General features: G+C 39.5%; 2 protein-coding genes across 6 annotated transcripts; one reads left to right on the top strand and one right to left on the bottom strand.

The window, feature by feature from the left end:
• The first annotated feature begins 1,802 nt into the window (after positions 1–1,802).
• mettl21cb (methyltransferase 21C, AARS1 lysine b) lies at positions 1,803–5,713 on the top strand. Of its 2 annotated transcripts, XM_047814537.1 has the most exons (5): positions 1,803–3,347; positions 3,621–4,030; positions 4,128–4,245; positions 4,433–4,704; positions 4,921–5,713. In XM_047814537.1, the coding sequence occupies exons 2-5, from the start codon at positions 3,887–3,889 to the stop codon at positions 5,038–5,040; spliced, it is 654 nt and encodes a 217-aa protein (XP_047670493.1). In that variant the 5' UTR covers positions 1,803–3,347; positions 3,621–3,886; the 3' UTR covers positions 5,041–5,713. The 2 variants fall into 2 exon arrangements, with proteins under 2 accessions (XP_047670493.1, XP_047670494.1); XM_047814538.1 differs by lacking the exon at positions 1,803–3,347 and having other exon boundaries at positions 3,512–4,030.
• A 1-nt stretch (position 5,714) lies between these two features.
• Positions 5,715–15,983, bottom strand: tfdp1a (transcription factor Dp-1, a). Of its 4 annotated transcripts, none has more exons than XM_027164482.2 (12): positions 15,844–15,983; positions 13,697–13,798; positions 13,543–13,609; positions 13,271–13,374; positions 12,711–12,832; positions 12,312–12,477; positions 11,560–11,706; positions 10,403–10,471; positions 10,160–10,311; positions 9,807–9,973; positions 7,933–8,008; positions 5,715–7,772 (listed from the first exon to the last, which is right to left on the bottom strand). In XM_027164482.2, exons 2-12 carry the CDS (start codon positions 13,706–13,708, stop codon positions 7,634–7,636), a joined length of 1,221 nt encoding a protein of 406 aa, XP_027020283.1. In that variant the 5' UTR covers positions 13,709–13,798; positions 15,844–15,983; the 3' UTR covers positions 5,715–7,633. The 4 variants fall into 4 exon arrangements, with proteins under 4 accessions (XP_027020283.1, XP_027020286.1, XP_027020284.1 ...); XM_027164485.2 differs by having other exon boundaries at positions 13,697–13,781; XM_027164483.2 differs by lacking the exon at positions 15,844–15,983 and adding an exon at positions 15,089–15,814.
• Positions 15,984–16,280: the final 297 nt, after the last annotated feature.

Genomic DNA, 16,280 nt, shown 5'->3' with positions numbered 1-16,280 from the left:
CGGTCCTGCTCTGGTCTCTGGCTCCGCCTCCAGCACCACCCTGGTCTCTGGTTCTGCTCTGGCCTCCGGCTCCGCCTCCAGCACCACCCTGGTCTCCGGTCCTGCTCTGGTCTCTGGCTCTGCCTCCAGCACCACCCTGGTCTCTGGTTCTGCTCTGGCCTCCGGCTCCACCTCCAGCACCACCCTGGTCCCCGGTCCTGCTCTGGCCTCCTGCTCTGCCGGCGCCGCCCTGGCCTCCTGCTCTGCCGGCGCCGCCCTGGCCTCCTGCTCTGCCGGCGCCGCCCTGGCCTCCTGCTCTGCCGGCGCCGCCCCGGCCTCCGGCTCTGCCGGCGCCGCCCCGGCCTCCGGCTCGGCGGGCGCCACCACTACACGAACCCGACCCGCCCTCCCACCCTGGTTGCGCCTTCGCTCCACCCGCCTGAACTGGGTTTTGTGGACTTGGGAGCGTCTGGAAGCCGCTCGTAGGGGGGGGGGGGCTCTGTAATGTGTCTGTCTGTGTTTTCCCCTTGTTTCTGTCTGCCGTCTCTCCCTGATGTTAATTGTTGACCCCGCCCACCTATCTGTTACCATGGACACTAATTACATTCAATCTCTTCCCCAGGTGTTTTGTCTTAGTCCTTGTCTGTCTCTGTTTTGTGATTGGTTTCCGTTCACCATATATACTCTGTCTGTTCACTTCAATGTTGTTGGTGTTGGTATGTAGTGTGTTTCTGTTCGATGTTCCCATTGCCTGTTCGTTCTGTGTTCTGCCTTGTGTTGCCTGCCTGACTGTTTTTCTGTTTCGTGTATTGGCCGATTAAAACTCTAAAAACTGCATTTGGATCCTCACTCGCCTGTTGTCTCACCGTGTCACTCGTGACAATTATCATCATTTTTAGAGACAAAATATAAAAGTATTATACTTTGGTAAAAGTAAAGATTGAGTAATGGCGGGATCGACAACTCAGGTTTAGAAATATAAAAAATAAGACATATTTTGTGGTCAGTTACCTACCTACCTAATGCATACTGTAGGTTTTGTTTATCAGTCATGGAATCAGTTGAGAGTTGTGTGGTGTAGGTGCTTTCTACATTACGTAATTATAGAAGTCAACTGGGAAAGATGAGGCATTACACAAATCCCTGTATCTACTTTACAGGCCTGCTGAAAGGAGATAAATAACTCTTGTGCCCACAGTGGTAAATGCCAAAGCTTTGGTTAATGTGTCCAGGAGGGTTCTATGCCAGTACAATTCAACACCTGGGATTTTTATTTTCCATCCCCTCACTCTGTTCAGACGTCCTGTTTCTATATGCCATCTGCAGGATAATTAGACAGCCAACTGGTCCACACAGAGCATTTGTATCTGAGACCAGCAGTCTTCTATATTAATTATCATGAATTAGACCATGGATCACCACTGTTCACTAAAACACATCCCGTTCTATTATCAGTATCATAGATGAAGCTGATATGCTGTGGGGAGTTGTTTTAATTTGTTTTGTGTGTGTGTGTGTGTGTGTGTGTGTGTTGATTTAGTTGGTGGATTCTTTGAAGCCAAGGCTTTTAAGTAACCGCAGTCCTATCAAAATATTACAAGAGGCTTATCGCCACCTGCTATCAAATTAATATTACACTCAAACACGAGTATAAATGAAGCCACAACAAAATACTGCAGCAGCTGTTTATGAAGTTATGTATATTAAAATATACAGCAATGTCAACAAGAAATTAATACATGAAGACTTTGAATTTTTTTTTCTCAAACACAGTCTGCAAATGATGTATATACAATCATGTATTCACAATATCTCCTATTTTTTTCTCACATAAAGAAATACAGACTTGAATAAACATTAATTTCGCATCTTTATTTGACCTTAGAACCCAATGACTATTGCTCAATAAACTACATGCTAAGACAAAATTATTCTTGCCATTTTTATCCAGGAAACAATATTAAGTTTGAGTTAATGTGCAACTCCCATACCAGCATTTATAATCCGGTATATGTATATATTATAATTATCATTCTAATAATAATAATCAACTTTCCAATTAATAAACTATTAGCAACACAGGACTTAAAGTATAATAAAATGACCCAAGAGAAGTAAATGCTTTGTCATGAGCTAAAAAAATAAATAATTGTAAAAATTCTAACCCAAAGCTGTACTTAAATACAAAACCTGATTTTGGATGTTGAACCAGGAAAGGAAGATTGTTAACTCAGCTGGATATCAGTCAAATACCATATTTATTTGTCAATCTTTTGTGATAAGAAGTAAATACAGTGTATACATAAATTATTATAAGAAATAGATTAAAAGAGAAAATGCAATAAAAATGTCAGAGTATGAGCAAACAATGGTACCTAATATTTTTTTCTTTTGTGTTCAGATGTCATGTTGCAGTGTGAGGTGTGTACACACAATATAAAACCTAGGACCTATACATAACTAGAGCTGGAGAGTGAGGAATTAATCTGGATCAACACACAAACCAAACACAGATTAAAGCAGCTCAGACAGCTGCCCATTGCTCTGTCCTAACTGACTGCATTTGTATCCATACTGGGTCATTACTCTGGCCTTGTACAGAGCTCAGATTAGTTGTTGAGCACCCAGGACCGATCATTTTCCAACCGATTGTCCAACAGCTCAGTTTTGTTTATTGTTGGCTGATGCTGTTAGGAGGTAAACCTGACCTGTCAGTCTGTTCGACATTATATAAAGTATGCATAAAGCACAATAAAGCCTATTTTCATCTTTATTTTTCAATTATTTACATTGCATAATCTGTAACCATATTGCAGAAGAAATGACATGCGAATTTTAAGAGCTATTAAGAATGGAGTTGGAAACATAGCTGCAGTATACAGGTGTCAGAAGCACTTCCCTGAAGTGAAAGAGTTTTTCATTAACTATCTTATTTCAGCATTACTCAAAGTAATGGTCATGGTTGTAGTAAAGAGCAGAACATCTTTTTATTAGCTTGTGTGTGCATACGAAGGAATGAGGCTTTACAGAAGCCCCATTAAAAAATAACTACAAATAGCTAACCAAAATGTAAATCCCTGACTGTTATTAACTGTGTAAGTACAACCAGATATGTTTTTTTTGTACAAAAAGAAGGATCAGTGAACCAAAATTAGGGCTCTACCCAGGGGAGCTGTAGCTGTGGACTGCTCTGTTTACCTCTTCTTTTTTTTGAATATGTAGAGCCTCTTAAAATTAGCTCAGTGATTCCATGGGTGAAACACGAGAGATACTGCAGCTTTATAAACAGCAATGCCCAGATGTTGGCAACAGAAGAGAAGACCAACCATTTTAACTAGACTGTGGGAGCTGACAGAAACAACTAAAAAGTAAGTGATGACAATTTAATTAATAGATAGTTTTCTACGGAGTTTTCACAGTGCTATAACATGTAACAGGGATTCTGGGTGTAATAGTGAGAATGGAGGCTGTTTTGTTAACAGAATATATTAGTTATATTATAATAATATTTTAAAATGTTTAAATTGCTATCTATATATTTGATCCTGTATTGTTAATAGATGATGGAAAATGGATGCTCTGCACATAAGCTGCAAAAAGACAAACATGAATAATGTGTGCATTACTAACGTTTTTTTCAGCGTGTCCTTGGGTGAAGGTGATACCTGAAGTGAACTCTATAATGGCAACAGGTGAAAGACAAACCTGTGCAAGTGTGCAAAAGAACAGACACTTTAAGCACCCAGATCACATCAAACCTCAGCCAAACTTCACACAAGAGAGCAAGTGGAAATCATTTACAATCATTTTCTTTGATTTAATGAAAGCTTTTGGGTTTATTTTATGTTGTGATGCTTATGTGTGTTGATATACCACTTTTGTCCCAGAGGATTTTAATACCAAAGTAATGGCTGGAGAGATACTTGAGACACACGAATCCTGGGAGCCAAGCATCCGCCACTCACTGCGAATAGAAAGGTTTTACTTTGTTGGCCACAAGATCAGCATCCGTGAATCTTTTGACTCATACGGTGCCCTCATCTGGCCTGGGGTGAGAGCTGACACCAAACAAACACAGGCCTAATGTGAGAGACTGAAGAGTTTAGTGTTTCTTAATATGATGAGAATTGGTTACGATGTGTGTTTAGGCAGTGGCTCTCTCCAGCTACCTGGAAGCAAATCATAAGCATGTCTGTCTGCTTGATAAGGCAGTGCTGGAGCTAGGAGCAGGAACGGGACTGGTGTCCATTGTGGCGTGTTTAATGGGTAAGTGAGGTAAAAAAAATCCACCAAAGAAAATATATTAGGCAGAATTAGAAGCATAGATAAAGAGATCTCAAATAAAATAGACACAGAAAGTAGTACCGTGAATTATTATTTTTTTTTTTTTACTTTTACTCATAAAATAGAACAAACTTCTCGTTAGAGCTTTTCTGAGCTGTGTTGTTTTTAGGTGCATGGGTGACAGCCACAGATCTGCCTGACATTGTGGAAAACCTGAGCTTCAATCTCTCACACAACACACGGGGGCGCTGCAGTTACACACCTCAGGTGGCCCAGCTGACCTGGGGGAAAGACCTGGACCTTAATTTTCCCAGTACTATCTATAACTATGACTACATACTATGTGCAGATGTTGTCTATCATCACAACTGTCTGGATGAGCTGCTACTCACCATGAAGCACTTCTGCAAACGGGGAACAACGCTGCTCTGGGCCAACAAGGTATGTACCAGATAATATAAAAGAAAGAAATTTGTACGACTCACAACACTAATTCTAAATACCGAATGATATATGATCAAATATACAAATGTAAAAAAAAAAATTACACAAGCAGGAAGCCCAGGTTCCTTCATCTGAGTGGTGTTCTTCAGCATCATACCACCAACCTGTTACTTAATTATTTTGCTCATCAGAAGCTTGTCTGATTTTGAACAGATCCGCCTCTCTTCAGACCTGGATTTTATTGATCGTTTCAAGAAGGCTTTCGATACCACACTGCTAGTGGAGCTTCCAGATGAGATGGTGCGAATCTACCAGGCCACAGTACTAGATTGACTATAGGAGGTCACGGAGCCAAATGCAGCAACTGAAATACAAAAAGTAGATTAAAAGGAAAAGCTTTCTTTACACTTGCAATTTTAAAATGTGAAAGTTGAAAATCAACTGAGAATCTGTGGCAAGATATTCTTGAAATCAAACATTATATATCTCAATTCTATTACTAAAGATCCTTGTAATTATTAATGATAAATTAATACTTCTGTGCATAAGACGGTTTGAAATTATAGAAAATGTTCTGTATTCTTAATAAAAAAAAACAATAAAAATGCACTGTTGATAAAACTTTATGCAATGGTAAGGAAATAATAATTTTAAATCAATAAATTAATGTATATTTTACCAATGCTTACAGTTGGATATAATTATCTTATTTCCCAAAGATACAATAATCTTGCAAAAAAAAAAAAAAAACCTAAACTGCTTTCAAAAAATAGGTATCTTTAGCCACAAATGTTGGTGAACTCAGGTGGACTTTGGTTTTTAGTAAAGCCTGTAAACAAGAGGCCTTCAAGCTTTGAGTCCCTTTAACATTACCAAACAAACTTTTGTACTTAATGACAAAATAATGATAAATTTGTGAATATGGTATAACACCTAAATGACATGGCAACAAAGTGCACACATGGTTGCCAGTATGTATATACACATACATTACAAGACACTTAGGCTGTAATTACAATCTTTATTGTATAACTTAAACAAATGGAACAACGGAAAACCAATGAAAGTCAGTCGTACCCTTTTCCAACTGCAGAATACTTCTAAGACAATTAGACACCAAAACGTCCAGCTTCAGTTCTTTTCCCCCTTTTTTTAATGAGTGTCTGAGGTTCATACAATGTCCTTACAAAATGTAGGTTTCATTCATTCCCTATGTGTTAACAGAAAGAGAGCTTGGGTCTGCGCTGCTAGTATGCCAAAACCCAGCCACTTGTGATGCTACTGTCCCTCTGCCATGATTCTTATGGCATTGTATCAGTGACTATTGCTTTGATTTATGTGCATTTAAAAAGGTGACCATATTGAACATTGTTCCACCAGGACGTCATTAGATTAAATTAAACCCAATTTGTGTTACATAACATAGTGCTGTTGGACCATGAAGTGGGAAAAGTGTTAAGACCCAAAACCAAAATGTGACATTCTCTCTTGGTGAACACATGGTGTAGAGGCTCATAGTGCCACCTTCAGGCAGAAACTGCATGTAACAGGGATTATGAGTGTAAATTAAGACTGCAGAACAAGGCTGGGGTAATACAGTGAACCAACCAATGTAAGAAACCCTCAGGGGGAGAGGCTGGGGATTTACAGCATGACAGGATGTGGGCCTCCAAAGCATCTTAGACATGACAAAGACTGATAACAGGGAGGCCTTCCTGATTATTATATCCTCTGACCATGCAATCAGTTCATATATCAATGCTACTAGCTACCACCAATAGTTAGCAGGACCAATACACACATAGAAAAATATATATAAAAGGTTTATTGTAATTAGTAATATTACATTAATGTCACCAATAAACACATTGAGTTCAATGTTTTTAAAACATTATATTTTAATTTCCAAATTTATATTAGATTACAGAAAAGTTATTTTTGTGGAATCAGTACAACATTTTTTATTTTATTTTTTTACATTTTCCAGGGGAGTCGAAAAAATATATATATACCTCATACTGGGATAATAATCATACATACTCCGTAGTGTTACTGACCTGGAGGGGAAATGTGAAACGAATCTTCGGAAGTTCAATTTCCTATAAATTTCACTGGATAATAAAGTTTCTTTGATTTCCTGATGACTGTCAGTTGTAAAACACAAAAGAGGGAACAACAGGAGCAGTGCACCTCTAAAACTCCAACAAAGAAAAAAAAAATTGCTGAGCTCCCTACAACAGCTGCCCACAGAATAACAGGAAGCCAAACACACTCTCACTCTCATACACACACAATCTACAAAAAAAGCCATTAATTCCTCCAATCTTACAAAAAAGTGTCCATACATCCAAAGATTTGCCCCAATGGGGCGAAATGGTAAGCTGGCTGTGCCGATTCTTTGCACCTACAATCTAGGAGGTGGCAGCCATCTGAATCTTTAGAAGCCAGCACATTTATTAAAAAACAAAACAAAACAAAACAAAAAAAAACCAACAAAAAAAAAAACACAATTGTTCAAATGCAGATAGCCTAACTATGTTATACAGAAGTCACACTAGACATTCTCCAACAGCAGGATGGTTTCTGGCTGAGAGGGGTTTCTTTTGTAAATCATGCTAATTCCAGCATATGCTGGATGGCATAGTGCTGCAACCTCAAAGTCCCATCTTTTTTTTTTGAGAACCAGAGCTATCAGGACCTAGTGCCTGCACGAGTACAGTGTTGTGATTTAACAGCCTAAGCCATACAGCAGAAAGGGCTGGATGAAATCAACACACCCCTTTAAAGCCCATGCTTCTCAATGCCCTTCAAGATAAAGAGAAAGGAAAAATTAAAGGTGTGCTAATAGCAGGCAGGGAGTGGGAGCTTGAATGTATACAATAAACCCCATCAATGTAGCTGTTGGAAGATATATGGCCTGAGAGTGTTAGTCATCTTCGTCATTTTCATCATAGTCATCGTCATCATCGTCGTCGTCCATGTAAGAAACTGGAGTTTCGACCCTAGAACCACTGTAGTGTGAGTCATTAGAGCTGGAGGCCATTGTTCCATCTGCTCCACTTTCACTAAGAAGAAGAGTAGCAGATAAAAGCATTGGCCATCAAGTAAGAACTCATGGATCAGTCTTTTAACAGTTGGCCAATTCACACTCACAAGCACCTGGTGGGATGACTAAGCTGCTGTCAACTTAGATCACCAATTCCATAAAGCGGACAACTGACTCACCTGCTGATATGATAGCGACCCCCATTGGCAGATGTCCCTGTCATGTAGACATTACTGATTGGGCCTTGTGCCATTTCTGCATTACAAAAGGGGAAAATTGTTTGAGATACTCAACGTCACTCCACTGCTTGGCTTACATACTGAATATTTAAACAAAATGTTACAATTACTTAACAGTTTTCTACAAAGTATAATATCTTTTATAATATATTTCTCTATACTTGATCAGTTAGCAGCTGCAAGGTATGCAAAGTTGTTCATATAAGCACTAAAATAGAATCATAGTAAAATAAACGTGAATATTATACAAGTGAACATTTGCCACAAATTGTAGCACATGGATTGAACAGTAGAACTTGCCATCATTCACCTTCTAGGGAGAAAAAACAAGCATACAATGTCTGAATACACTTCTATAAAACTATGCATGACCACTTTTGCACTGCACTAAATGCTAAAATCATTGCTATATAACTTGCATCTGCAGTCCACTGAAACAAAGAAGTCAATTTCTTTCAATTATAAAAAATCCATATCAATTCTCATGTTGGACTTGTCACTTTTTTGTATGTACATAGTACAATTAAATTCCAAACGGGAAACATTTTAATTGACCAAAAATGCATCACCAAAAAATCTATTTTGTGACCGTGACGAATGAATCTGTTCAAAGCTCAGATACTTATAAACTACACGATTAAAAACACATGTACACCATTGATTATCCAGACAGCCAGTCATGTGGCAGCAGCATAATGCATGAAAATACACAAAATTTTAATATCAAATGCTGGAATGGGCAAAAACCTAATCTCAGTGACTTTGATCATGGCATAGCTATGGGTTTCAAACGGGCTTGAGTATTTCAGAAACCTTTGGGATTTTAATGAACATCAGTCTACACTGCTTACACAGACAGATCTGAAAAGAATGACACTGCTATTTAAATCTAACAGGAATACACAATCCTTACAACTGAGGTGAGCAGGAAACCATCTCAGAATGTTCCATACGTCTACATATCTATGGCTACAACAGCAGAAGACCAGATCAGGTTCCAGTGCAGTCACCCAAGAACATTCATCTACGGCTATAGTGGACTTTGTGAAACTGAACAACTGAAGATTGTAAATATGCCACCTGCTTGATAAATCTCAATTCCTGCTGTATAATGTAGATGGTTGGGTTAGAATTGTTAACAGCTCCAATAAATAGACCTAACCTTCCCTGTTTAAACAGTGGTGCTGGTGTAATGGTGTGGAGAAAGACTTTTTGGGACACTCTTAACCTTTTAATACCAATCAAGCATTGTTGAAAGTCATAGTCTATCTGAAGATTGCTGCAGACCATGTGCATCCTTTAATGGCCATAATTTATTCACCTTATAGTGGCTTCCAGCATGATAAGCACGTCATCTCAAACTTGTTCCATGAATGTGACAGTGAGTCAACCAAATTCAAAGGATTCCTCAGTCATGAGCCCAGGGTGTTACAGCACACATTTGGGATGCGATAGAATGGAGATTCACATGCTTGAATGTGCAAAAGTTAAATCGACAACAATAACAGAATGTGGTCGCACCAACATGGACCAGAATCTCAAAGGAGTCTTTCCAACACCTTGTAGAGAAGAGCATCAGGAAGAGCAGAGTCTGTTTTGATTCTACAAAGTGGAATCTGTACTAAATCCTAATAAAGTGGCCAGTAAATGTAATTGTTTACAAGTAGTTATCATACATCAAACAAAAAAAGTGGCAAACAACAAATGGCAGTATAAATGATGTACATGGGAATGTAACATTCTCAAATAAAACAAATTAATGCCAAGACAAAGTTCTTGTGAAGCTCAATACATACTACGTATGGGCCTCTGACCTGTGACATAAGGCTCCAGTGCTTTAGGCACCAGGCTCCTGGCAATTTTTAGGTCTTCAGCAGAGCACTTGCCAACCTCCAGGCCACATGCCATGCCCATGCGCTTCAACACCTCGATGTCATCATGGATCTCAAACGTGCTGTCAAAGTTGAAGAGGTACTCAAACCTGCATGACAGCACAGGAGAGAGAAATACAAGACCTTAGGAACAGAGGAGGCAGTGAATCCATTAAACCAACAATAAACATGTCTGACTAATAGAACTAAACTTGTAGTAATTAATTATTTAACGTGAATAAATAAATACTTCCACAAAGTTTTAACTCGGGTAGAAAAAGAACATTAGTGCTTACTTGTCATTGGAGATGCTGCAGTCAATGACAGTTTTCTTGCTGGTGTTTATGATGATAAAGGGTAGGTGAATGACTGAGTTTTCTGGTGGTGGTCTGTTTGTTTGCTGCTCTGTTTGACGGTTACGCTGCACAAGGTTCTTAAATGCAATTTGCTAAATAAACATTAGAAAGTAAAATGCATTAGTTTAAAAACAAATCACAATTATCTACACATGAGACCAACTTCCAGAGTTCACAAGTTACCTGTAAAATGAGTTCTTGGAGTTGTGACTGTTTTTGCTTGATTCTCTCTAAACGTCTTTGCCTCTCCACCTACAAGAAAAAAAAGCATGACCAGATCAACTGCAGTACAACACCCTCCTTAACAGGCATTCAGTATGTTATGAATTGGTTGGTGAAAAACTCTTGTTCTAAGGCTTTTTTGTCCTGTTAAAGACTATTAAAGAAAAAAAAAAAGCCAGTGGGTTCTACATTAAAGCTTAGTCTGTTCAGACTTGTCTGCTTGAATTTTGATGTTAAAAAGAACAAAAATTTTAAAAAATGTCTAGTATTGTTTTATTTTCATCATGTATCTTTCTGCATTCAGTCTTTATATTGCTCATCATTAGTGTCTTCATTCAGTACCCTGCCCTATAGACCATGCGTCTCCTCTGCCTACATTAAATATTGTCAGACTAACAATTATTAATGTCAAAATTTTACATTGACAAAATGTTCTATTTTGCCAGGTTTTCACATTTTTCCATTACATACACTGCATGCCCACAATTTTGTGGGCACCTGGCCTTCACATCCATGTGCTTTTAGAACATCCCTTTCCAAGTTTATTCATCCTTTGCTTCTATAAAGCTTATACTCTTCTGAAAAGGCTTTCCATGACATTTGAGTGCAGCTGTTGGGATTTCTGCTCATTCTGAAGTTCCAGTTCATTCCAAAGGGGTTCAGTGGGGTTGAGGTCAGGACTCTGTGTAGGTCACACAAATTCTTCCACTCCAACCTTGGTCAACCATGTGTTCATGGACTATATGTTTGTATACAGGGGCAATGTCATACTGGAACAGATTTGAGACCCTTACTTGCAGTGAAAGGAAATGGTAAATGGTCATCATACAAAGGCATTCTATACAAATGTGTGCTTCCGACTTTGTGGCAACAGATCCACAAATGGTCTGTGGTGTTCAGGTGCAACAAACTTTTGATCATATAGAGGCAGCAAAGAAAGATTCATGCAATTCTAACACTGTCCACGGGTTAGACTTGGGGAGCATGCTTATGGGGTAAACAGTGTAATCAATCACTCCAGAAATCAAACACTGGTAGTTGCGGTCTGAAGAACATGCTGGGAGGGTTTGAAGACCAAGTCCCAAAGAAACAACCACCTACGTAGCAGAATCACCCACCTCCAGATTCTGGCATTCCTGGGCCGAGTTGGTGGGAAGCCCAATCCACTTGATCTCCTTCTTCTCCTTTGAGATTATGTTCATGGCCATCAGCACATTAAGAGCGTCGTATACACGCCGCCGAATATTCTTCTGATCATACACTTGCTGGAGAGAAAGAAAAAAGAATACAACATAAAATTCATATTTTTATATAATGTAGTAGAATCCTGATGTTGATAGATCAGGTGGTTACTGCTGGCTAAGTATCATAATCTCAGACAGTGAATGCATACTTTGCATAAAGTTCTCGGATAATTATGTGCCACTGATTAACAGAAATAAACCTAATAAATTCAGTGTCTTGTCAGCCATCAACTGAAAATAACTGCGCCACAGTTGGAATGGGATCTTTACATTTTGGGGGTGAAGCAGAGTTTAAAATGCTAGTAGTTAACTTGTGATTGAGACACATGCTAAACAGAAACATTTCAGTACAGGAAAACCTGTCGTTTAGACCTACGCACAGAATTGTATGAAGTGTCAATGAGAAAAATATAATTAAGTATTCTCTGTAATGGTGGCAGTCAAGCCAATGCAAATAGGCCCCAGATGGGATGCAAAGCATCATGCATACATTCACATACTTATTTATACCTAGAGGCATTACAGAGTAGCCAGTCCACTTACTGATTAGTTTTTGCAAGGTGAGTGAAAAAAAGCAGACTAATTATGATAGGTTGGTCTGCATGAAGTGATATTAAAATTCTCACCGCATCATTTGGGGAGATGTGGTTGTCACCAGAGCTGAATTCGGCCACCAGCTCATCTGCTACTTCATTATACGTGGTAACACCTTTTTTCTGTACCTTTTCACACACCTTCATAGAAAAATGCCTTAGACCTTTCCCATTTTTTTCCCCCTTCTTACTTCTTTTCCTGTGAACACAGCAAGAACAAAGTAAATTCCGTGAACATAGAAATTAAAACAGCATAGTACGGAATTACTTGTTCAACAGTACTTCCACGAGTATTACAGTAGTCGGTTTTACTTGATGACAAATAACCGTTCTTTACATGGATACATAAAATATGCAGCTAAAGCCCATCAATCATGTTTAAATTTTTAATTAAATAAATGCAAATAAGCTGCAATTTTGATGCCAGCTCACCCTGAGGACCATGGAGAGGCATCGGGAGGTTGGCTCTGAGTGATGAATTGAGAGCTGGGTGTGTGAGGACTGTTCATTAGGAGCATGTTGGACCCACTTGGCCTCTGAGGTGTCCCAATGACCTGGACAGCATACAGAGCAATTTCAAAATGGCTGCCTGACAAAAGAATGGTGTCAAACAGACAGCTTATTCCAATTTGATAAAATGATATTCAGAAAGCTGTACAGCTTTGAAGAACTTAAACACACTGGGATTCCAATCCTATACTGATCATTGTTACCAGGGTCGTTATGGCTCTTAAATAATACATTGGCGTGGCTTTGGCATCAGAATGTATCGGACCTAAAACTTACCCACAATCTTGCAGGTGAACAACATAAAACCTGCAGTCATGACAGCTTGCATAAAGCAAAAGCTTGCAGGGAATGGCATTTGTATCTAGTGCATCTCTTTGTAATTAATAATACTGCCACACAGCCACCTTTAAAATCAGGAAATAAGATGTGTGCAATGTGACCATGTATTTTTGCAATTAACTATTGTCCAATCCTGTACTTACCATCTGAGGAGCAATGTTGACATTCGAAGGGCCCAGTGTTTTTGGCAAAAGTTGTTTTCCTAGCGCAACTGACTGTGGATGTACAGTCACTAAAGACAAAACTCCTTTATAATAAATAAAAAATAAAATAAAAAAAGCAGGGTTTTACTCACCACCGTTCAAGCATGGAAGACCGAAAAACAATGCTCAGACAACAAAGCACTTTCTATACAAGTATAAATGCCACTATATAAAAAAGCATGTATAGCAAATGAGGCTGCCGTGTCCCTTACCTTTGCCTGGACTCAGATTCTGGTCAATGAAAACCTTCAGCTCCCCATTGGCTTCAATCAGACCAGCCTGTTGGAGGAAGGAAGAGACTGATGAGAAACACCGTTGCACTGCTGTTTTACACATGCAACCAAAGGCAGACTGTAAAATACTCACATCTTTGGCCATGATCCTTGAGGAAGAGGAGCAAAGGCTGGGTCTAACTAGAGAAGCTGAGCCGAATGGTCACACAAATGTACACCTGCGAAAGAAACAGTGCTTTTGGCACAAAAATACATGATCAGTAAAGACAACTTAGTTAAATCACATGAGACCAGAACTGTTATGGAAATGGTATTATATGAGCTGGGTTTGGTGCACACAGTATGAAACCTATTTGGCCTTGCAACTTTTAGCTGGTCACAAAACGAGGGGGCTGCATTACAGTAGGCCGCGGTTTGCTTTCCTGATGTGTGACAATAACTTGTGCACAGACACAACTGAGGTCTATCCAGATCACAAATACGCTAAAATCCGTTCTGCAATATGTGACACTCGGTTTGTTTTCTCTGCACGGATTAATCCAAAGCACCAGGGCTGTCTGCGTAAAACGGTACATGCACGAATGATGTTACATGGTTCTGCGTGTACACAGTTAGCTCAAAGTTATTCCAACCAATCGATATGTCCAAGTTCTGCTTGTTCGTGATCATTTGTTTTGCAAACAAATAAAGTACTTTATTACTCGTAGCTCTAGTTTTTTGACACTTTTCTGTAGTTTACGTCTGTGAACATGCTGACGAGTTGCAAAAGATGCGAGCTAATAACTATATTAATAATGCATCCTAATAGAACCTGTCTAAATGTGAGAAAACCCGTCAACAACCAGGGCCAGACAGGAGGTACAATGTGGAGCACGCTAGCAGTTAGCCGGCCAGCTAGCTGCTCTTAGAACACGTTGTTTTGCAGCGAAAGCCTCATTTAAATGCACCACAAAATGCGTTTGCTATCGGTCATCCGCACCAAACCACATCCCCACTGACTAAAGCAAAGCTCAACAGACAGATCGGTCATTAGAAAGTAAACAAGGCAAACTTTCCTGTGAACTTAACGACTGAACGCTGTCTTGAGCACCCTACCTTCTTGGGTCCTGGGGTTTTGTTGGCATAGCTCACTAGCTAGCTTAGCTTTAAGAATAGAGGAAGAGGAGGTCTAAAAGCCCCTCAAAACAGGAAACAATAACCTAATTACTACTCATATAAAAGTTAACAATTACACTAAAAACCTTCCTTGCTTCAGAAATAGATCAGGCAAAAGTTTTCACGCCACACCGATGAAACACTTCTCTTGTCTCTGACCTCTTTATTTCTCCAGCAGCTACAGCTAAGTTGCATCAACAAAATGGATGCGAACGAGACAGCAGCTGCTTATCGACAATCAACACTAATGTGTACATATATATTAGGAGGAAATGTAGAGGAGAGAAACTATTTAAACCCTCGTATTTGTATTTGTAGAGAAAGTTAAAGAAGCGCATTGTACTCGCCTTAAATCCGTATCGTTACTTACCTCAGATCAGTCAAAAACTCTAAAGGTTTGAAGGTCGACGAAACTAAAACTGTACAGAATAACTACGGGTCTTTAACGAAAGAGCAGCTCATATTCGCACTGGGAAGCTGGAAGAAGAAAGCAGAGCAGCACAAAACGTCTCAGTCTCGTGTTTTTTTTGCTCGGTCAGCCATTTTTACATGCTAAGCCAACTGGTATTTCTCGCCCGTTCATGTGTCACAGGCCTGATGATGATCAACCTCTGATTCTCCTCATTTATGTTTCAATTAGACACCAAATATGACCGTGTAAATCCTTGCAGAGACCCGGGCGGATATTTTACATCTCTATTGTTGATTAACAGCGTGAACGCAGGACAGAAGGAATTAGCTGGACATCATGATATCTGGTCAGGTCATTTTATTTATTTTTTTCTTCTTACACCTGTAAAAACAACAAGGAGCACAGTGGAGCAGCTAGCTATGTCTCGTTTGGGTTTTTTATCGCAATAAAACGATAAACACTGCGATTTACACGCTTTTATGAAAGTAAGGACTGCTAGACGGTGATGTAAACGACTGTGGTGGTTGTTCTTGTCTCTGAAGCAGACGACAGCAAACTAGCCAACACTGAGCTAACTGACAAATGCAGCTAGCCGCTTAGCTACAAGCTAGTGTTGATGAACGATAACACGCTCTGTACCTAAGCGAACGTACATGCGGTTCGTTCCCAGAAGTAAATGTGAATTAAATTGAACCCGGTGTAAAGTAGCTTACAGTTGACTGCATTCACGCTTTGTCCTCTGTGTGGAACCAGTAGCGCTGAATGAACCAAAGCGTAACTGGTGTACAAACTACTCCCTCTCCGGTCCGAGCGAAAACTGAGCTTGGCGGTGTCCACCACACACCACAGCTGATTGGACAACAACACGTGTGACGCTGCGGAATCGTTTCCGTCGTGGCCACGCCTCCCGCGCGAAATGATTGGTCCATACCAAACATTTCCGATTGTATGACTCCCTTATTGGATGACTGTGACATGCTCCACCCACGTGGCTGAAGGAGGTTTGGTATCCTCAAATTCAACAAACCAACAGCAGAAAAATAAGAAGTTAAATGAATAAAATAGAAAAAGTATTCAAACTCTGTTTAAAGGAGAAAGGCTCAAATTCAATACCAAACCCGAGTCAGTCATTTATAGTTAAGATGGGTAT

The sequence above is a fragment of the Tachysurus fulvidraco genome, chromosome 6, assembly GCF_022655615.1.
Source record: "Tachysurus fulvidraco isolate hzauxx_2018 chromosome 6, HZAU_PFXX_2.0, whole genome shotgun sequence".
NCBI lineage: Eukaryota > Metazoa > Chordata > Actinopteri > Siluriformes > Bagridae > Tachysurus > Tachysurus fulvidraco.
This window is presented reverse-complemented; position numbering and strand designations above follow the sequence as displayed.

Coding starts and splice junctions, on each gene's coding strand:
- mettl21cb (XM_047814537.1), top strand. CDS start 3,887: ATGGCTGGAGAGATACTTGAGACACACGAATCCTGGGAGCCAAGCATC. Junction 4,031..4,127: donor GTGCCCTCATCTGGCCTGGG/GTGAGAGCTGAC, acceptor ATGTGTGTTTAG/GCAGTGGCTCTCTCCAGCTA. Junction 4,246..4,432: donor CATTGTGGCGTGTTTAATGG/GTAAGTGAGGTA, acceptor TGTTGTTTTTAG/GTGCATGGGTGACAGCCACA.
- tfdp1a (XM_027164482.2), bottom strand. Junction 11,707..12,311: donor ACATCTCCCCAAATGATGCG/GTGAGAATTTTA, acceptor CTTTCTCTCCAG/CAAGTGTATGATCAGAAGAA. Junction 10,312..10,402: donor TCCAAGAACTCATTTTACAG/GTAACTTGTGAA, acceptor ATGTTTATTTAG/CAAATTGCATTTAAGAACCT.